The sequence below is a fragment of the Mchenga conophoros genome, linkage group LG16 (assembly GCF_057382185.1).
Source record: "Mchenga conophoros isolate Kocher_MC1m ecotype Shallow Benthic linkage group LG16, M_conophoros_male_GT1.1, whole genome shotgun sequence".
Lineage (NCBI taxonomy): Eukaryota > Metazoa > Chordata > Actinopteri > Cichliformes > Cichlidae > Mchenga > Mchenga conophoros.
The window spans coordinates 38,797,332-38,811,832 of record NC_140541.1 but is presented as its reverse complement, the minus strand read 5'-3'; the positions used below and the strand labels follow the sequence as shown (position 1 = coordinate 38,811,832).

Sequence of the window (14,501 nt, the reverse complement as noted above, 5' to 3'; positions counted from 1 at the left end):
CCCGGATAAAGCGGAAGAAGATGGATGATGGATGGATGGCAAACATACATTCAGGAAATATCTGTTCCTTTCGTCTAGTCTTTTTTCAGACTGTGCAAATGTCCAAAGAGGAGCTCCAGAAAGCTGAAGAACTGTTGCTCAAGAGCACTTTAAAAGATACAGGCAGCCTCCCATTAGATGCACCGGAGGTAAAAATGTGATGATTCTAGGTTATGTTCACAAAGGTTGACCTGTGACCTCGAGGGATTTGATCTCAGTGTGTGGAAGCTCGTCCTCACCTGCTTTAAACAGGTGAGTCCAAAGTGTGATTAATACAGCATCATCCACAAACCCTCACATCAGACTCTCAGAGTTCAGTTTGCTTTATTTAAAAATGAAAGAAAGACAAGTCAAGAAAACAATCAAAGAAAAATCATCGCATTCAAAGTTCACTCCAAATATGGGTGGAGATGGCTGCACAGGCATCCACCCTTCACTCCCCTGCAAACCAGATAAACTTGACTTTAAATGAAAAGCATGGGTCTGCTTATTTAGCACAGAAAGCAGGAAATACAGGAACACTTCACAGTAACGCTTCACATATAAACTCACAGTAACGACACCGAGATTTTATGAAAATTTCACTTCCTGTCTCGATTAATGGGATGAAGAAGAGCTCCAGGTTATAAAAATATAGACACAGACGTTATTCAGATTCACAGGAGACGCTATTGTCAGGATTACATCGTCACAGGTCCGACAAAGATGGGAACGACCTGTTGTGGGACGTGTCCCTGTGGGAAACCGTGTCAGCTCAGCGACGATGACCATCTGAACTCAATCAGTCCAGGTGAGACTGAAGGACTGCATCAGCTGTTCAGGAGTTTGACATTTTTATACACGCGCCCCATTTTCAGGCTCAGAGCAAACAGAGCAGGACTTTTATACAAATATTAAGAATAGGTGGCAGAGTTAAAATGATCTGAGCTTGTTCAGCCCACTGAACCAAAGTTTGTTTGATCCAGAATCCACTGCGGTGGTGTAACAGATGCCAACCGACATCATCCATAAAATACTTGTTACACATCATTACACCTGAAGCCCCACACCCGCTCCGCCGGCTCCACCTAAACAGACTTCTCCGAGTGGCTCCTCTTCAGGCGGTCAGACGAGCCGTCGTCATGTGAGCTCTGAGGCGAGAGTCCGGGTGGAGCGCTTCCTCGCCGGTAGAGGATGACGTACGACTGGAAGAGAGGGCGGGACCGTTTACTCTGACCTCTGCTCAGTCACAGCAGCTCTGACCACGAGTACATGCAGACACCAGCATTTAAATAAAAACACCGTTAACAACAGCAGCAGAGGCGAAACACTGATCCCACACTGTGTCATGTGACTTCCTGTGGACTGCATCAAACGTAGTTTGTGTCATCAGATGATTGATAAACTGGTTAAATCTGATCGATTAGTCGCTGTTACCAGAGATTTGGGAAGTCTCGTTTTCAGCACACTGAAGGTCAGCCGGCTGCCGTAGGCGACCAACGCCATGAGGAGGAACACCAGCGCGCAGAAGGCCCCCAGCAGCACCACCAGCATGTACACTGAGGAAGAGACCAGGGTGCAGGTGTTAGACTTCCACCTGCACATTTACATGCCTGAGAGGAAGTGCTCGCTCTGAAACCAGGTTCCTCTTTCAGTCTTCGAACACGGTCCATGTGCCTTCATCAGGGCGTGAGGTCTGTGAACACGCATGTGTCCATACACGGTAATAAAACCGAGCTCCCATTGGCTGTGCCGGACGCACGAATGTGACATCATGTGAAAAGAAGAGCTAGGCTAATCACAGAGGTGCGTCTTACATACTACATTCAATTCAAAACTGACACTCTGGAGTTTCCTCGTGTCTCTGAGCAGTGAGAACATTGACATTCAATAAATATTCTAACTTATCAAACATGATTTTGTGGCACAAACAGGATTTCTTTATCACCAGACTCCAAATAAGCTACAGCAGCGTGTGGACAGAGTCTTCCTGTCACACCGTGGACAATCAGGTCAGCTTTAGCGCCATCATAAACTTGTAATAAGCATCGGCTCGTGTCTGGACTTCTGGACTCCTCCTTCATCTTATACCAGACCCTGAAACTAGCTGTCCTAACTCCTCCCCTCTTTAATCCAACTTTCTTTCCAATTGGGTCTCATGCTCTGGTGGGCGGGGCTTTGACCCCCTCTGTGACGTACTACAGAAGCAAGAGAAGAAGAACTCTGTGATAAACAGTAAAGTGGGTTAATTCAGCTGTTTATACATCAAAACAAGATAAAATTAGAGCTGTCGTCTTTTAGCTCACTAAACTGAAATGACATTAAGCAGGAGAGCAAGTCTGCAGCCACACATACGTGAGTTTCTGGGTGGGGGGCTGGTGAAGGCACACTGAGCTTCACTCGGGATGGCTTTGGAGAAGTGCGGCTTGACGGAGGCGGTCACACAGTACTCCACACCTGTCTGCAGGTAGCTGATCACAGTCTCCTCAGAGTAGGGCATATGCAGCGTGAACTGAAACACACAAACAGACAAAGTTCATACTGACGGTCCGACAGGCGCAAACAAACGTTATCATGTGACAGGAAGAAGATGCTGAAAATGGACCACGCTTCAGCCAACCCTGAGATCCCCCATCAAAGGTCGGTCATGGATCTGCTGCTGTGTGGTGTGGATGATTCACTGTGAAAAGTCCTGATGCTCAGCTTCACGGCCACCAAAATCAGAGTGTTCTCCAACGTGTCCACAAACTGTTTGTGGACCTGAGCTTAAACACGTGCACATGAACACAGCTGGTGAAAAGCTGGACAAGGTGAAGACTGAATGTTCTGGTTTGTGGGCTTTTTAAAAACACATGCAGAGGCAAAGAAGCGCAGCACGTTAGAAAAGGAGAGCCTGATCCAACACAGAAGGAGGAAACTGACAATACGGGAAAACCTGCAGGTCAGGAAGCTTTTAAACCTTCGACCAAACCTTCACAGATTTCTGATTCTCTGCAGGCAGGTTTATGTTATGTAGTTACCTGACCTGTAGCTTCTCCACTAGTTCCTCCAGGTGGCGCTCTTTCCTCCATTTCTTGTCATTCCAAACAAACTGGTGCAGATGCACTGTACTTTGTACAGTGCATCACTTCCTGTGTTACAACCGTGATTTTATTTTTCCAAAGACAGGAAGAGCTGCAGCTCAGCAGCTGATCAGAACAGGAAGTAAAGCAGAACGACGCACTGAGCCGCTAACATGAGGAGCTACAGAGCGCAGAAACATCTGGGCCAGAGGTGGCCCTGTGTGGACTCATATATGTCTGGGATCAGAGACAGAAAGCTGTGAGGAAGCCCACATCCACAGGTCTGTGCTTATATCTCTGAGGTGTTTGATCAACCTACCAGCTGAGAAACGGTGTGCAAGTGTGCCTAGAAGAAGGCAAAGGGGTCCCACCAAACACCGATGGGGTTTAGATTTCTCTTTTGTTCATTCACTGACTGATAAAAATAAATGATTAACTCTTTGATTTTTGAAAGCATTCTTTGTTTACAGCAGTTTCTCTCACCTGCCTAAAACCTTTGCACAGTACTGTATATGTGTGTGCGTCACATAAAAGTCCACACAGGTGAGACGTGGATTTGCTGGACAAACTGTGTTCACACCTGAACATTTTAGAGAGTTCAGGGTCACTGAGGATGGACTCACTACTCATAATGTGAAAGTGTGACACGACTCCATCCTGGACTCATGATGTCGACTTCAGCAGAAAATGTTCATTTTGTGTACTCGGACATAAATGCGATGAAAGTCGTGTGGCTCGTGATCGATTCATAAAGTTCCATCACAGGGATATTTTCAGTAAGCTGCTGTTGCAGCTCGTTAAGTTGCTCGTATTCTGTGTTTGTGCAGTTATTTCCAGCTGTCAAAGCTGAGCATTAGTGAGTATCGAGGTTAAGGAGGTCGTGTCCCGCCTTCGCCCAGCCGCTGGTGGGCTGATCATCTCGGTGACGGCACCATCTCCTCCTGGTTTAATGAGCTTTAAACCTTTAAGTACCCATGAAGACAGCAACAACAAATCACTATAATTTTATAAACGTAACCACATACGACTTCTTGATTAAACATAACCAAGAAGTTTTTCCACAAAAGGGACACAGAGAACGAGAGGACTCACATCCAGCAGCAACAATCAGAAGATAATGAGCCGACTGAGACTGTGGTGGAAAAAGTTGTTTTTTCACCAAAACCCTCAAAATAACTGTTTTTCTTTAATGTTTGTTATGTATTTACTGTGTTTTTGCTACAACTGCTTTGAACTGCTTTTATTTTTCTTGTGAAGAAGACATTAAGTGTTGTTTTAGTGGATTTTAGCTCAATATGTGAATTATTTTCATCCTAGTTTTACAGGAAATACTGTGAAGTCGTACATTAAAGTTTTATTTGTAATAAGTATTTGATCAAAGCCAGAATAGTTGTTAGTTTGTTGCTCTGCTACAATCTGCAGGATACGACACATTTTCCAACATACTGAAGAGTTTATTGTTTTTCTCATAAACGTTTCACATTTGTACTGAAAATTTGCCATTTTTGTTGTAAATGTCTTATTTTCCCCATAAATATAAGATGGTTTGGAAAGCTATGTGTGAAAGCGGAGCTTTTGAAAGCTGCTTGTCGTGCCTCGTGCGCACCTTTACTTCCTTTTTTGACACCAGACCGTGCGCCATGTTTTTGATGTAGGCTTCTGATTGGCCAACACTTCTGCGTTTCCACGTGGACGAGGACAATTAGACAGTAAGTGGTTGCACTTAAAGCACCCAGAGTATTAATCACATGTGTGGGCGTGGCCACAGATGTGCTGTCCAGCTTGACTCTTATTGATTGTGCAGAAACATCACTATTACTGCTACAAATAGGAATATATTCATCTTCATAATAACGTTTTGTTTAGGTTTTTGTTTATTACGCTTATTTTGGTCACAGATGTATTTTGGGGCGTGTGAATGTGCTCTTTGTGTTAGCGCCTCCTGTGTAAATGTGATACAGGCTATAAATCAGCTCTACACCTGCAGCCCAAACCTCCAGACGCTGTCTCACCTGCTTAACTCCTGACCCCGATCAGGGGGTATCAGCTGACCCCCACAAAGTGAATGAATCCTGCCTACCAGGACATGTAAGCGGGGGATTTTTCTGTAACTTTCAATGGGACTTTCAGGTCCTGCTTATTGAGGAAGACTCTGTCAATCATGTGTGTTTAATCTCCTCCAGCCGACATGTTCCAGCTCGCAGAGATGACTGACCCTCTTCTCTTGAAGCTCAGCGTTTCCCCGAACACAGGCAGATGTGAGCTGGGGAGAGGAAGACGCTGCCAAAAACCACAGAGTGAAAAACGTCAGCGGCGCCTCTCCAAGCCGCGAGGTGCTTAATAATCGTAGCGAGCTTTCAGACGAGCTGCTGTGTGGGTTTGCCGTTGTGATTTCTTGGTATTCCACACGGCTCAGAGTTTCACAGCATGTAAACGGCCTCCGTTACAACACGCAGGTGTGCGTGACGCGGGAGGATCCGAGGCTCTGCGGCTGGTTCGTCTCAGCATCAAAAAGTTCAAATTTTCCACAAAACACAGAAGTGCTGCTAAAGGAGCGTGGATGAGGTCAGCTCCTGTTTAAGGTGGAAGAGTAAATGTTGAGCCTCACCGTTTATTAACAGCAGGGCTGAAATGTAGGAAAGTTTGCTCTCCATGGAAAACTGTGTCGTCTTACATGATGATGACCAAGAACAAAAACCTACATTTGAATGAACCATGAGAACTTCACAAGATCATAAAACATTTCCTTGTAATAAGTCAAAGCGAGAGAAGTACTAATAAAAATCTGGAAATGTAGTCCTTCACAGACGTGTGCAGGAACTTTGTACTGTCGAGTACACCAAAAACACAACCACATGCAAACCCCTGTGGGTGTAGCCACAGGAGGAAGACAGGAAGTACCGTTTAAACGCACGCATGTTTGCAGAACTCAGATTACCAGTGTGACGGCGCCGAGACAACCGAAGCGCTCCGAAAGTTTAGTCGTAAAATTATTGTGTTGGTAAAATATTTGTTGTATTTGCAGCGGCACAAGTAAAGACTGTAATCTGAATAAATGTTGCTTCAAAACTCAAATCCTGATGAAAAAACGTGTTTGACATGTTCATTCATTTGTTTTCATTTATCGTTGAACGAGTCACAAAATGATTTTAGATTTCAATTTGTGTTTTAAACACTTTTAGTTTCTGAACACTGCGATGATTTACAAAACTTAAATATCCCTGAATTCTCTTTAATCAGAAAAGTTATTTTATACCAACAAAAAAAACAAGATTTACTTATAAAATAAAAGCCAAGATTCACTCATTAAAGAAAAGCTTGTATAACTGGATCAACATGTAAGGAACTTTCTGAGGGACACCTTTGTGTCCACACACACAAAATCTACAAGATAATCTAAAACAACAGGCAGAGTTTGTAGGTTGTTTTAGAAAAGTCTCAGTCTTTGTGTGTTTGGCCTTTTGTCCACATGTAAATGGGGTCCTGGGTTACAGAAAAACTGAAAGAAGACAAACAAGTGTACATTTATCTGGTTTTATGATGGTGGGGCAGCTTCTGGTTTGTCTGCATTCTTGTACCGTTAGGTTTAAATATCCACCTGACTTTTCTCGTATTTTGTGTTTTCATGTTTAAAGCAGTTCTTGGGGGTAACGGGGGAAACCCCCTTTTCAAAAAACACCCGAGTGCTGGTGGGCGTAGCCTGAGTGTACGGCCGACATACCTCCGCTCCGTCGCGGGTTCGTCGTACGTGGAAGACTAAGTCTGTGTGGCTGTCCTTCAGGTGCTCGCTCGCCAAGACTTCAGGAAGTGTGAGGTGCAGGATTAAACAGTTCCCACATCCAGACACCGCAATGTCAGGAGGTCCAATCACAGCTACAGAAAAAAGAAGAAATTCAGTCAGCTGGAAGGAGACTGGACACAAATCAGTACAGCGACACAAACACAGGCGATGATTTTAGTTTCTGTCAGCAGAAAAACCCTGAAGAGATTTCTAACCAGGGAAACTGTTCTCAAAGGAAAACGTCATGGGACCGTGTAACATCTGTTTAACGAAGCTGTGAGCAGGACTAGAAGAAGATGAAGGTAAATCATTAGGAATGTACAGGTGATGGCACGAACAGTCACATGACGTGGATACGGCGACGTATCCTGGCTCAGGGCGAGCTTTGATAAAACAACCACAAAACCAGAAAAATATGATGTTTGTGGTGTTAAATGCAAGATGGTGGGTGGAGTTACTGATGTAACCTGTGTTAATAGGAGTTATCGTTTTACACTGCTGTAAGGTTACAACAAATATGACATAATAATAGGTACAAGTGTGCTGTGTTGGCTCTCCATCACACGCTCATGCTTTCATCATAAAACTGGTAATGAAACGTGTTAAAGTGCCTCACTGTCTGACAGCGGCAGGAAGCTGTCCGATACCGTCCAGCTGGACCTCTGGGTGGCCGTGAAGGCCTGGACACGAGCTACGTAGTGGTCGAACGGGTCCTTGAAGGCTCTGGTCAGGTCACATGTTTGTCCCGCCCTCAGTGCCACGCAAGCCGGCACCGGCTTCCACAACTGCTTTCTTCATGTCGAAGAAAACAAAACACAAAGACGGACAGATTACTGTGTCATCCTGTGAAATAAACCTTTCACAGATGAATGAAGCTGTGGGCGTGTGCGTCATCCACAATAAATAACCTCACATCTGCCTTCAAATAAATATGAAAGTTTACATTTACTCAGAAAGGAAAGTGCTGACTCTGTATTTAGAGGTGCCTCAGAAACAGAAATGAAACATGAAACTTACTGAACAAAGGAGCTAAATAAGCAACAAACACAGGAGATATCATTCAGGATCAAACGAGGCTGAAATTAACTTTACTGACATTATTGTGACCTGACGTTTTAGTAAGAAGCACCTTCAGCCCAGGAGGTGCCAAACCTCAGGGACTGAGAAACCAAGAGTACAGTGAAGAATTCATGTTATAACACAGAAACTGCTTCTGTTTCTGGGACATCATCACTAGAATATCGACTTGAGTCATTCCCAGGCGCCGTTTTTACATTTCTGACTACAAAGCTAACCACACAGTCTCTGATGTACTGTATTTTCCGCACCATAAGGCGCACTTAAAATCCTTTAATTTTCTCAAAAATCATCAGTGCTCCTTATGTATGAACTCTGGTTGTGCTTACTGACCTGGAACCGATTTCATGACGTACACGGCGCTCAAAAATCTGTTAAAAATGTTTTACAACAACTTTGGTACAAGATGAAGCCGCACCGCTTGATGAACTATCAGGGGGTTACGGCAACTGTAGTCAAGGGGCCTCACGGAGTAATCTGGGTCCTAAACTCCGCTTCAGGTCCCAAAGTCAAACGAACACTGCGGCATCACCGAGAGTTACAAACTGTCTAAAATCTTTCATCTTTAAATAAAATTATCAGCGTTGCTGCTTTACCAGGTGTAACAATTAAGTTTAACATCCATGAAAACAGGATTTATTACGTTTAACAGAGTTAGAAGTTAGCAGGAAGTTCGCTTGCTAGCTTCCACCTAAACATGATATAGCATGTCCTGACTGAGAGATTTCTGAAAAATTCAAACGTACAGCTCTGCTATCACTTCCAACATAAATGAAGACAGAAAACTAAACAGCAGTGACATTTGTAGGGTTACTGAAGTTGGGCTAGCTGCTATATAATGATGTGCTACGTGATCGCTAGCAACACAGCTATGTTAGCCTAGCATAAACACAGTGAAGCTGGAGGATGAACGCTAACTTTTTTCCACTCGATAAAAGTTAACATGAGGGTTCCTGATGGTTAGAGACAAATGCAATCACATGGCAGGATGCTGTAAACGGACCAAACTTCAGTCAGGAGAACAACTGAGATAATCCATCCACAATACGAGGTTAGTCAGGAGACACTGGCTGGTTTTAACCTTTGTGCTGTGATAGTACTAATCACTAATCACTGCTCTGCCGTGTCAAACAAGACCAAGCAATCTGTCCAAGCTGCTCTATTAAAAAGACCAGCGAAAGCCTTTAAATTTAGCCTGACACTCTGAATCTGAATCGGTTTTGTTTGAGACAGCTTAAATTTCTGATCAGATTTTCTGAATACCTGGAGCGGACGACTTCTACCATGAATTGGGCGTCAGAGGGGGTCTGAGGGCCCGGCTGGAAGCTGAGTGTGTGTTCCAAGTTGATGGAAGAGATGGAAACGCTGGAGGGTGCAGAAAGGGAAATGCCCGTCGCTACAGAAAGGAAGAGGATATAAAAAAGTTTTAAAATAATCCTCCTGTATGCTTAGACAGGAAGTGTTTGTACTCACACAGTTTCGGCTCTGCAGATTTAAAATGAACCTCTCAAAACGCATTTGAAGTACAAACTCTCAGCTTTACTTCACGGAGTGGAATAATCCACTATTTTATAACAGGATAATGTACTTAACACTGTTTCTTACACAGGAGTGGATATATCTTTGTTTCTTCAAAAACAAAACTCATCCATCCAATAGTGCGAGGGACCATTTGCTGAGGACTCATTAACAGTTTGGTCCACAGAGAGAACAAAGACAAGATCGTGGACATCCACAGGAGACAGAGGGGGATGATCCCAGGATCCTTTCCATGGTGAAGAAAACCCCCCTTACAACATCCAGTCAAGTGAGGAAGACTCAACGTGAGGAAGACTCCTGTTATCGTAGGCCTTTACACACAGACTGACTCAAAATTCAGAATTTTTCAGATGTGAACTTGTCTGTAATGTTAGCATGAAACGATGAGCTCGTCCTGATGTTCCTGAACACAAAAAGGAAGAAACAGAGATTCTGGTTTGTCCGATGCTCAGGAGCAGGCGGCAGCAGGGAGGATTTCCTATTCTGATCCCCGAGTCGAAGCCTTGGGACGGGTTTCAGGATTGAGCTCCTGTTTATTAGAGTTGTGACCACATCTGAGGAGGCAGAGTACTGATTCAGAGAGCCGACTGACCCGCAGCAGCAGCTAGCTGTGAATCTGAGGGATGCAGGATTATTTACTGTTTATAACTTTGTGTGACTTGAGCTACGAGAGCAAGTGTGGCCAAACGCAGTGACCTGAATGGTCAGATATTTATTCACATGTGAAAGCTGGAATAACCCAGCGTGATCGGAGAAATTAATGCTTTAAAGCTGTTCGCTATCACCATCCTGACACTTTGGAGCTGAAATCATAAATGTGGGTGAGAAATGTAGGGAAGCTGAATCTGCAGGAACTTTTCACAAAACTAGTTTAGAAGTCGGAAATAGAAAAGCTTAAAGCTCTAATGTCCAGCAGGGGCCGACTCCTCTGGCTGTGAAATGAAGTCTGATTGCATAGAGGTCTGTGAGACATAAGCCTCCAACTCAAAAAAGATGGTCTCATTGGAGTAAGAAGGGACCTGAAAACAGGGAGGGTTTAGGGCGGAGCTACATTTGATTGACAACTGCATCGTCCCTCTGTCCTCGCAGGTCTCACATCAAATCAAATCAAAATGTATTTCTATAGCACTTAATAATACAACTAAGTTGACCAAAGTGCTTCACAGTCGGTCAGAGCAATAGCATAAGACAGAATAAAAACAGTTAGAAGGAGGACAAGAAACAATAAGGTAAACAGCATAACTAGCCGTCTGTGAAGGTTCTCAGTCATCCAGGTCATCGTAGTCAAAGGAGCTTGCCAGACGCTTTTCTTTGCAAGCTCCTTTGACAGCATAACTAGCCACGAAACTAGTTTGAATCAAAAGCCAAACTACAATAACACGTTTTAAGACGCAATTTAAAGACTGGATGGACTCGGAGGAACGAATATAGGGAGGGATGTTATTCCAGAGGCTGGGAGCTACGACAGCAAAGGCCTGACCTCCTCTGGACTTCAGACGAGACCTTGGTTGGGTCAGGAGCATTTGATTGGAAGATCTACAAATGGAGGCGATCGGATAGATACCTGGGAGCCGATTGAAAATTTTAAAAGTAAGCAAGAGAATTTTGAAATTGATACGGTAGAGCAGATCTACCTGCTCGTTTGTCACATCTGGGTTCAAAGCATCAAGATGATGATGAGGAAACATCTTCATGATGGGAATACATCACAGTGTGTCTGTGAGGTGTCTGTATGATGTGCTTGGATCATGACAGTGTTCTTTAGTTCTTTAAAGACATCCACAGGAGACGACGGATGTTTCACTCAGAGCTGCTCTGACCTGCCTTTTGGCCTACTTTGGACAAGTGGACTCTGTCACTCACCTTCAGCCTTTATTCAAAATGATCACGATTAAACCTCCAGGTTTGGGAAGGGTGGGCTTACAAAAAGAGCTTCCAAATGGGAATGTGGACAGTTGGATCACCTCCAGACCTTTCACCCGCTTCATTTACAGAGAAACAGCAGCTCCATTTGATCTCCTGAAAATCAGAAACTGTGCAAAGAAATGTCTGTAGTCTCTCAACTAAGTGAGTAATATTCCTGTTCAATCCCGTGAAGTAAAGCTGAGATTCTGCACTTCAATCACAGAGTCACCGCTATAAAAGGCTGTGACTGTTCAGAGACCTACAGCAAAGAGCACTTCAGTACAGACTGAGAGGGAAACGAAACTTACCTGAGCCACAGACAAGTGGCTACTACATAAATGCAGTGCAGGCTGTTGGAAGAAAGACATACACATGACAGCAGAGTCAGCGTTTCGTCACAGGTAGTGACGTTCCAGGTGACTAATTCAGGGATCACTTACACCGAGCCAGACTAAAAGTAAGGAAAAGGACGAGTCTGCCGTTTATGTTCAGGAGTAAATCAGATGGGTGGCTCTTTGCGTGCCGATTAGCAGTGCGTAGCTAACCTCCTGCTGTTCAGAGACTGTTTGCTTTATCTGGATCATGGACCTTTTCTTTATGGTTTGCGGTTCTGTGACAGCGGTTAGCAGTAAGTTGACTGCTGTTACTGACCCAGTGGGCGTGTCCCAGAGATAAACTTTCCCCCTTGGACCAAAGAACAGTGACTAACATGAAGGTATGTTCAGTAGTTTAGATGGTTACCTAGGCAACCAGAGCTTGCAACGTCCGCTAGTGGCCAATCATCAGCTACAAAGTGCGATGACTTCCTGTGTGGCCAGTATCCGCTCTTTGAGTCTGACATCATTAGCTGTTTCCGGGTCCAAACTCCACTTCAGGTCCCAAAGTCAAACGAACACTGCAGCATCACTGAGAGTTACAAACTATCTAAATTCTTTCATCTTTAAATAAAATGATCAGCGTTGCTGCTTTACCAGGTGTAACAATTAAGTTTAACATCCATAAAAACAGGATTTATTATATTTAACAGAGTTAGAAGTTAGCAGGAAGTTAGCTCGCTAGCTTCCACCTAAACTACGTCCCTACCCTCACCTATGGCCACGAGCTGTGGGTAGTGACCGAAAGAATGAGATCGCGGATACAAGCGGCAGAAATGAGCTTCCTCCGAAGGGTGGCTGGCCTCTCCCTTAGAGATAGGGTGAGAAGTTCGGCCATCCGGGAGGGGCTCAGAGTAGAGCAGCTGCTGCTCCACATCGAAAGGAGCCAGCTGAGGTGGTTCGGGCATCTGACAAGGATGCCCCCTGGGCGCCTCCTGGGTGAGGTGTTCCAGGCATGTCCCACCGGGAGGAGGCCCCGGGGCAGACCCAGGACACGCTGGAGAGATTATATCTCTCGGCTGGCCTGGGAACGCCTTGGTGTTCCCCCGGATAAGCTGGAGGAGGTGGCTGGGGAGAGGGAGGTCTGGGCCTCTTTGCTTAGGCTGCTGCCCCCGCGACCCGGCCCCGGACAAAGCGGATGAAAATGGATGGATGGATGGATGGATGGCTTCCACCTAAACATGATATAGCATGTTCTGACTGAGAGATTTCTGAAAAATTCAAACGTACAGCTCTGCTATCACTTCCACCATAAATGAAGACAGAAAACTAAACAGCAGTGATGTTTGTAGGGTTACTGAAGTTGGGCTAGCTGGTATATAATGATGTGCTACGTGACCGCTAGCTACACAGCTATGTTAGCATAACATAAACACAGTGAAGCTGGAGGATGAACGCTAACTTTTTTCCACTCGATAAAAGTTAGCATGAGGGTTCCTGATGGTTAGAGACAAATCGCAATCGCATGGCAGGATGCTGTAAACGGACCAAACTTCAGTCAGGAGAACAACTGAGATAATCCATCCACAATACGAGGTTAGTCATTAATATACTGCTGCATGGGCTGTAGCTACATCAGAAGGGTTTAAAAACTGAGTTTTAAAATGAACAGTGGTGATAAAAACCGAGAGGCCGACAGGGATCACTGACTGTTTTTAGGGGCTTGTTCAGATTAAATAGAACAAAATACAAAACATGTTAAAAACACAACAGCCTTAATAAACCTGGCTCAGGGTTCATACTCATCACTTAACAGCCAGATCCCTACACTGACTAGGGAGGGAGCTAAACCTGACATGTATTATAGCATGTAACACTGTAAGATATCTATGACAATATAAATAATCTGAAATTAGTTCAGAACTTTTACTTTAAGTGTCTAAATTCTTCCTTTAGCAGTGTCTGAACATTAACTCGACACAGGCTGCTTTAAAACCTAAGAACAGAAATGCACAAGGACCAAACCCAAGCCTCAAGATCCAGCTGAAAGTTTTACTTATCGCACCTTCATGGCACCATTATCAAGGTCCAGAGACTTTAGAACAATAATATTATAGAAAATCTGAGCAATAAATCACTTTACTGTCAGTAAACTTCATTATCAACTTTTATATTGTGATTTTGTGTCAGTCTTTTGGCAAATGAGCAAAAGTCATTCTACAAGTTTAAGGAAGTGAAGAGAAATGAAACCAGAAGTAACATTTTACAACAAATAATAATGATAATTAGTTATTTAAAATGTTATTAATATAATAGGTCATTTTTTAAACTGTCACAGTTTTTCCTTCACTACCAGTCTGATTTCCTGTGACCCCCTCCTCCTTTGAACTCCCCCAGAAACAGATTCAACACCCCTGTAAACCTGCTGAGAGCTCAAATCAGACATTTCCTGTAAGTCCATGAGTGCTTCAGTAGAAATAAGAATGATTATTAATTCTCCTGCTAACATCCACACTCACTCTTTTCCTCCAATACACACAAACTTCATTGCAAAGGTGTAAAAAACCAGAGAAAACAACAGAAAGCTTCAGTAACCCCCCACCTTCACCCCAGTGAGCATTACCAAGATGTAAATGCAGAAGCAGCAGCATCCACAGCCCCATCGTGTGTCCATGGACTGTGCCAAAGTTAGACTGCTTCAAGGCGGCTGATAAGCTGTTTGTGGGGCTGAGGACAACCTATAGAGGGAGGGGAGGGCAGCACAGGGGCATGTGTTATTGTACAGCTCTGAGTTTCTGTTTCCAC

At 44.1% G+C, this 14,501-nt stretch overlaps 1 protein-coding gene across 4 annotated transcripts; it reads right to left on the bottom strand.

The window, feature by feature from the left end:
- Window positions 1-346: 346 nt before the first annotated feature.
- On the bottom strand, window positions 347-14,454 carry LOC146557314 (interferon alpha/beta receptor 2-like). 4 transcript variants are annotated; one of them, XM_085249239.1, is made up of 7 exons: window positions 14,320-14,454; window positions 9,202-9,334; window positions 7,478-7,653; window positions 6,802-6,953; window positions 2,374-2,530; window positions 1,456-1,577; window positions 347-1,223 (listed from the first exon to the last, which is right to left on the bottom strand). In XM_085249239.1, the coding sequence occupies exons 1-7, from the start codon at window positions 14,357-14,359 to the stop codon at window positions 1,107-1,109; spliced, it is 897 nt and encodes a 298-aa protein (XP_085105365.1). In that variant the 5' UTR covers window positions 14,360-14,454; the 3' UTR covers window positions 347-1,106. The 4 variants fall into 4 exon arrangements, with proteins under 4 accessions (XP_085105365.1, XP_085105366.1, XP_085105364.1 ...); XM_085249240.1 differs by having other exon boundaries at window positions 347-1,276; window positions 14,299-14,411; XM_085249238.1 differs by having other exon boundaries at window positions 14,299-14,410.
- Window positions 14,455-14,501: the final 47 nt, after the last annotated feature.

Bases quoted from the DNA above. Each gene is read 5' to 3' on its own strand.
- LOC146557314 (XM_085249238.1), bottom strand. From the start codon at position 14,359: ATGGGGCTGTGGATGCTGCTGCTTCTGCATTTACATCTTGGTAATGCT. The intron at 9,335-14,298 runs GTGGGGGGTTAC...TCCTTTCTGTAG, and splicing joins TAATGCTCACTGGGGTGAAG to CGACGGGCATTTCCCTTTCT. The intron at 2,531-6,801 runs GTATGTCGGCCG...TGTGTGTTTCAG, and splicing joins GAACCCGCGACGGAGCGGAG to TTCACGCTGCATATGCCCTA.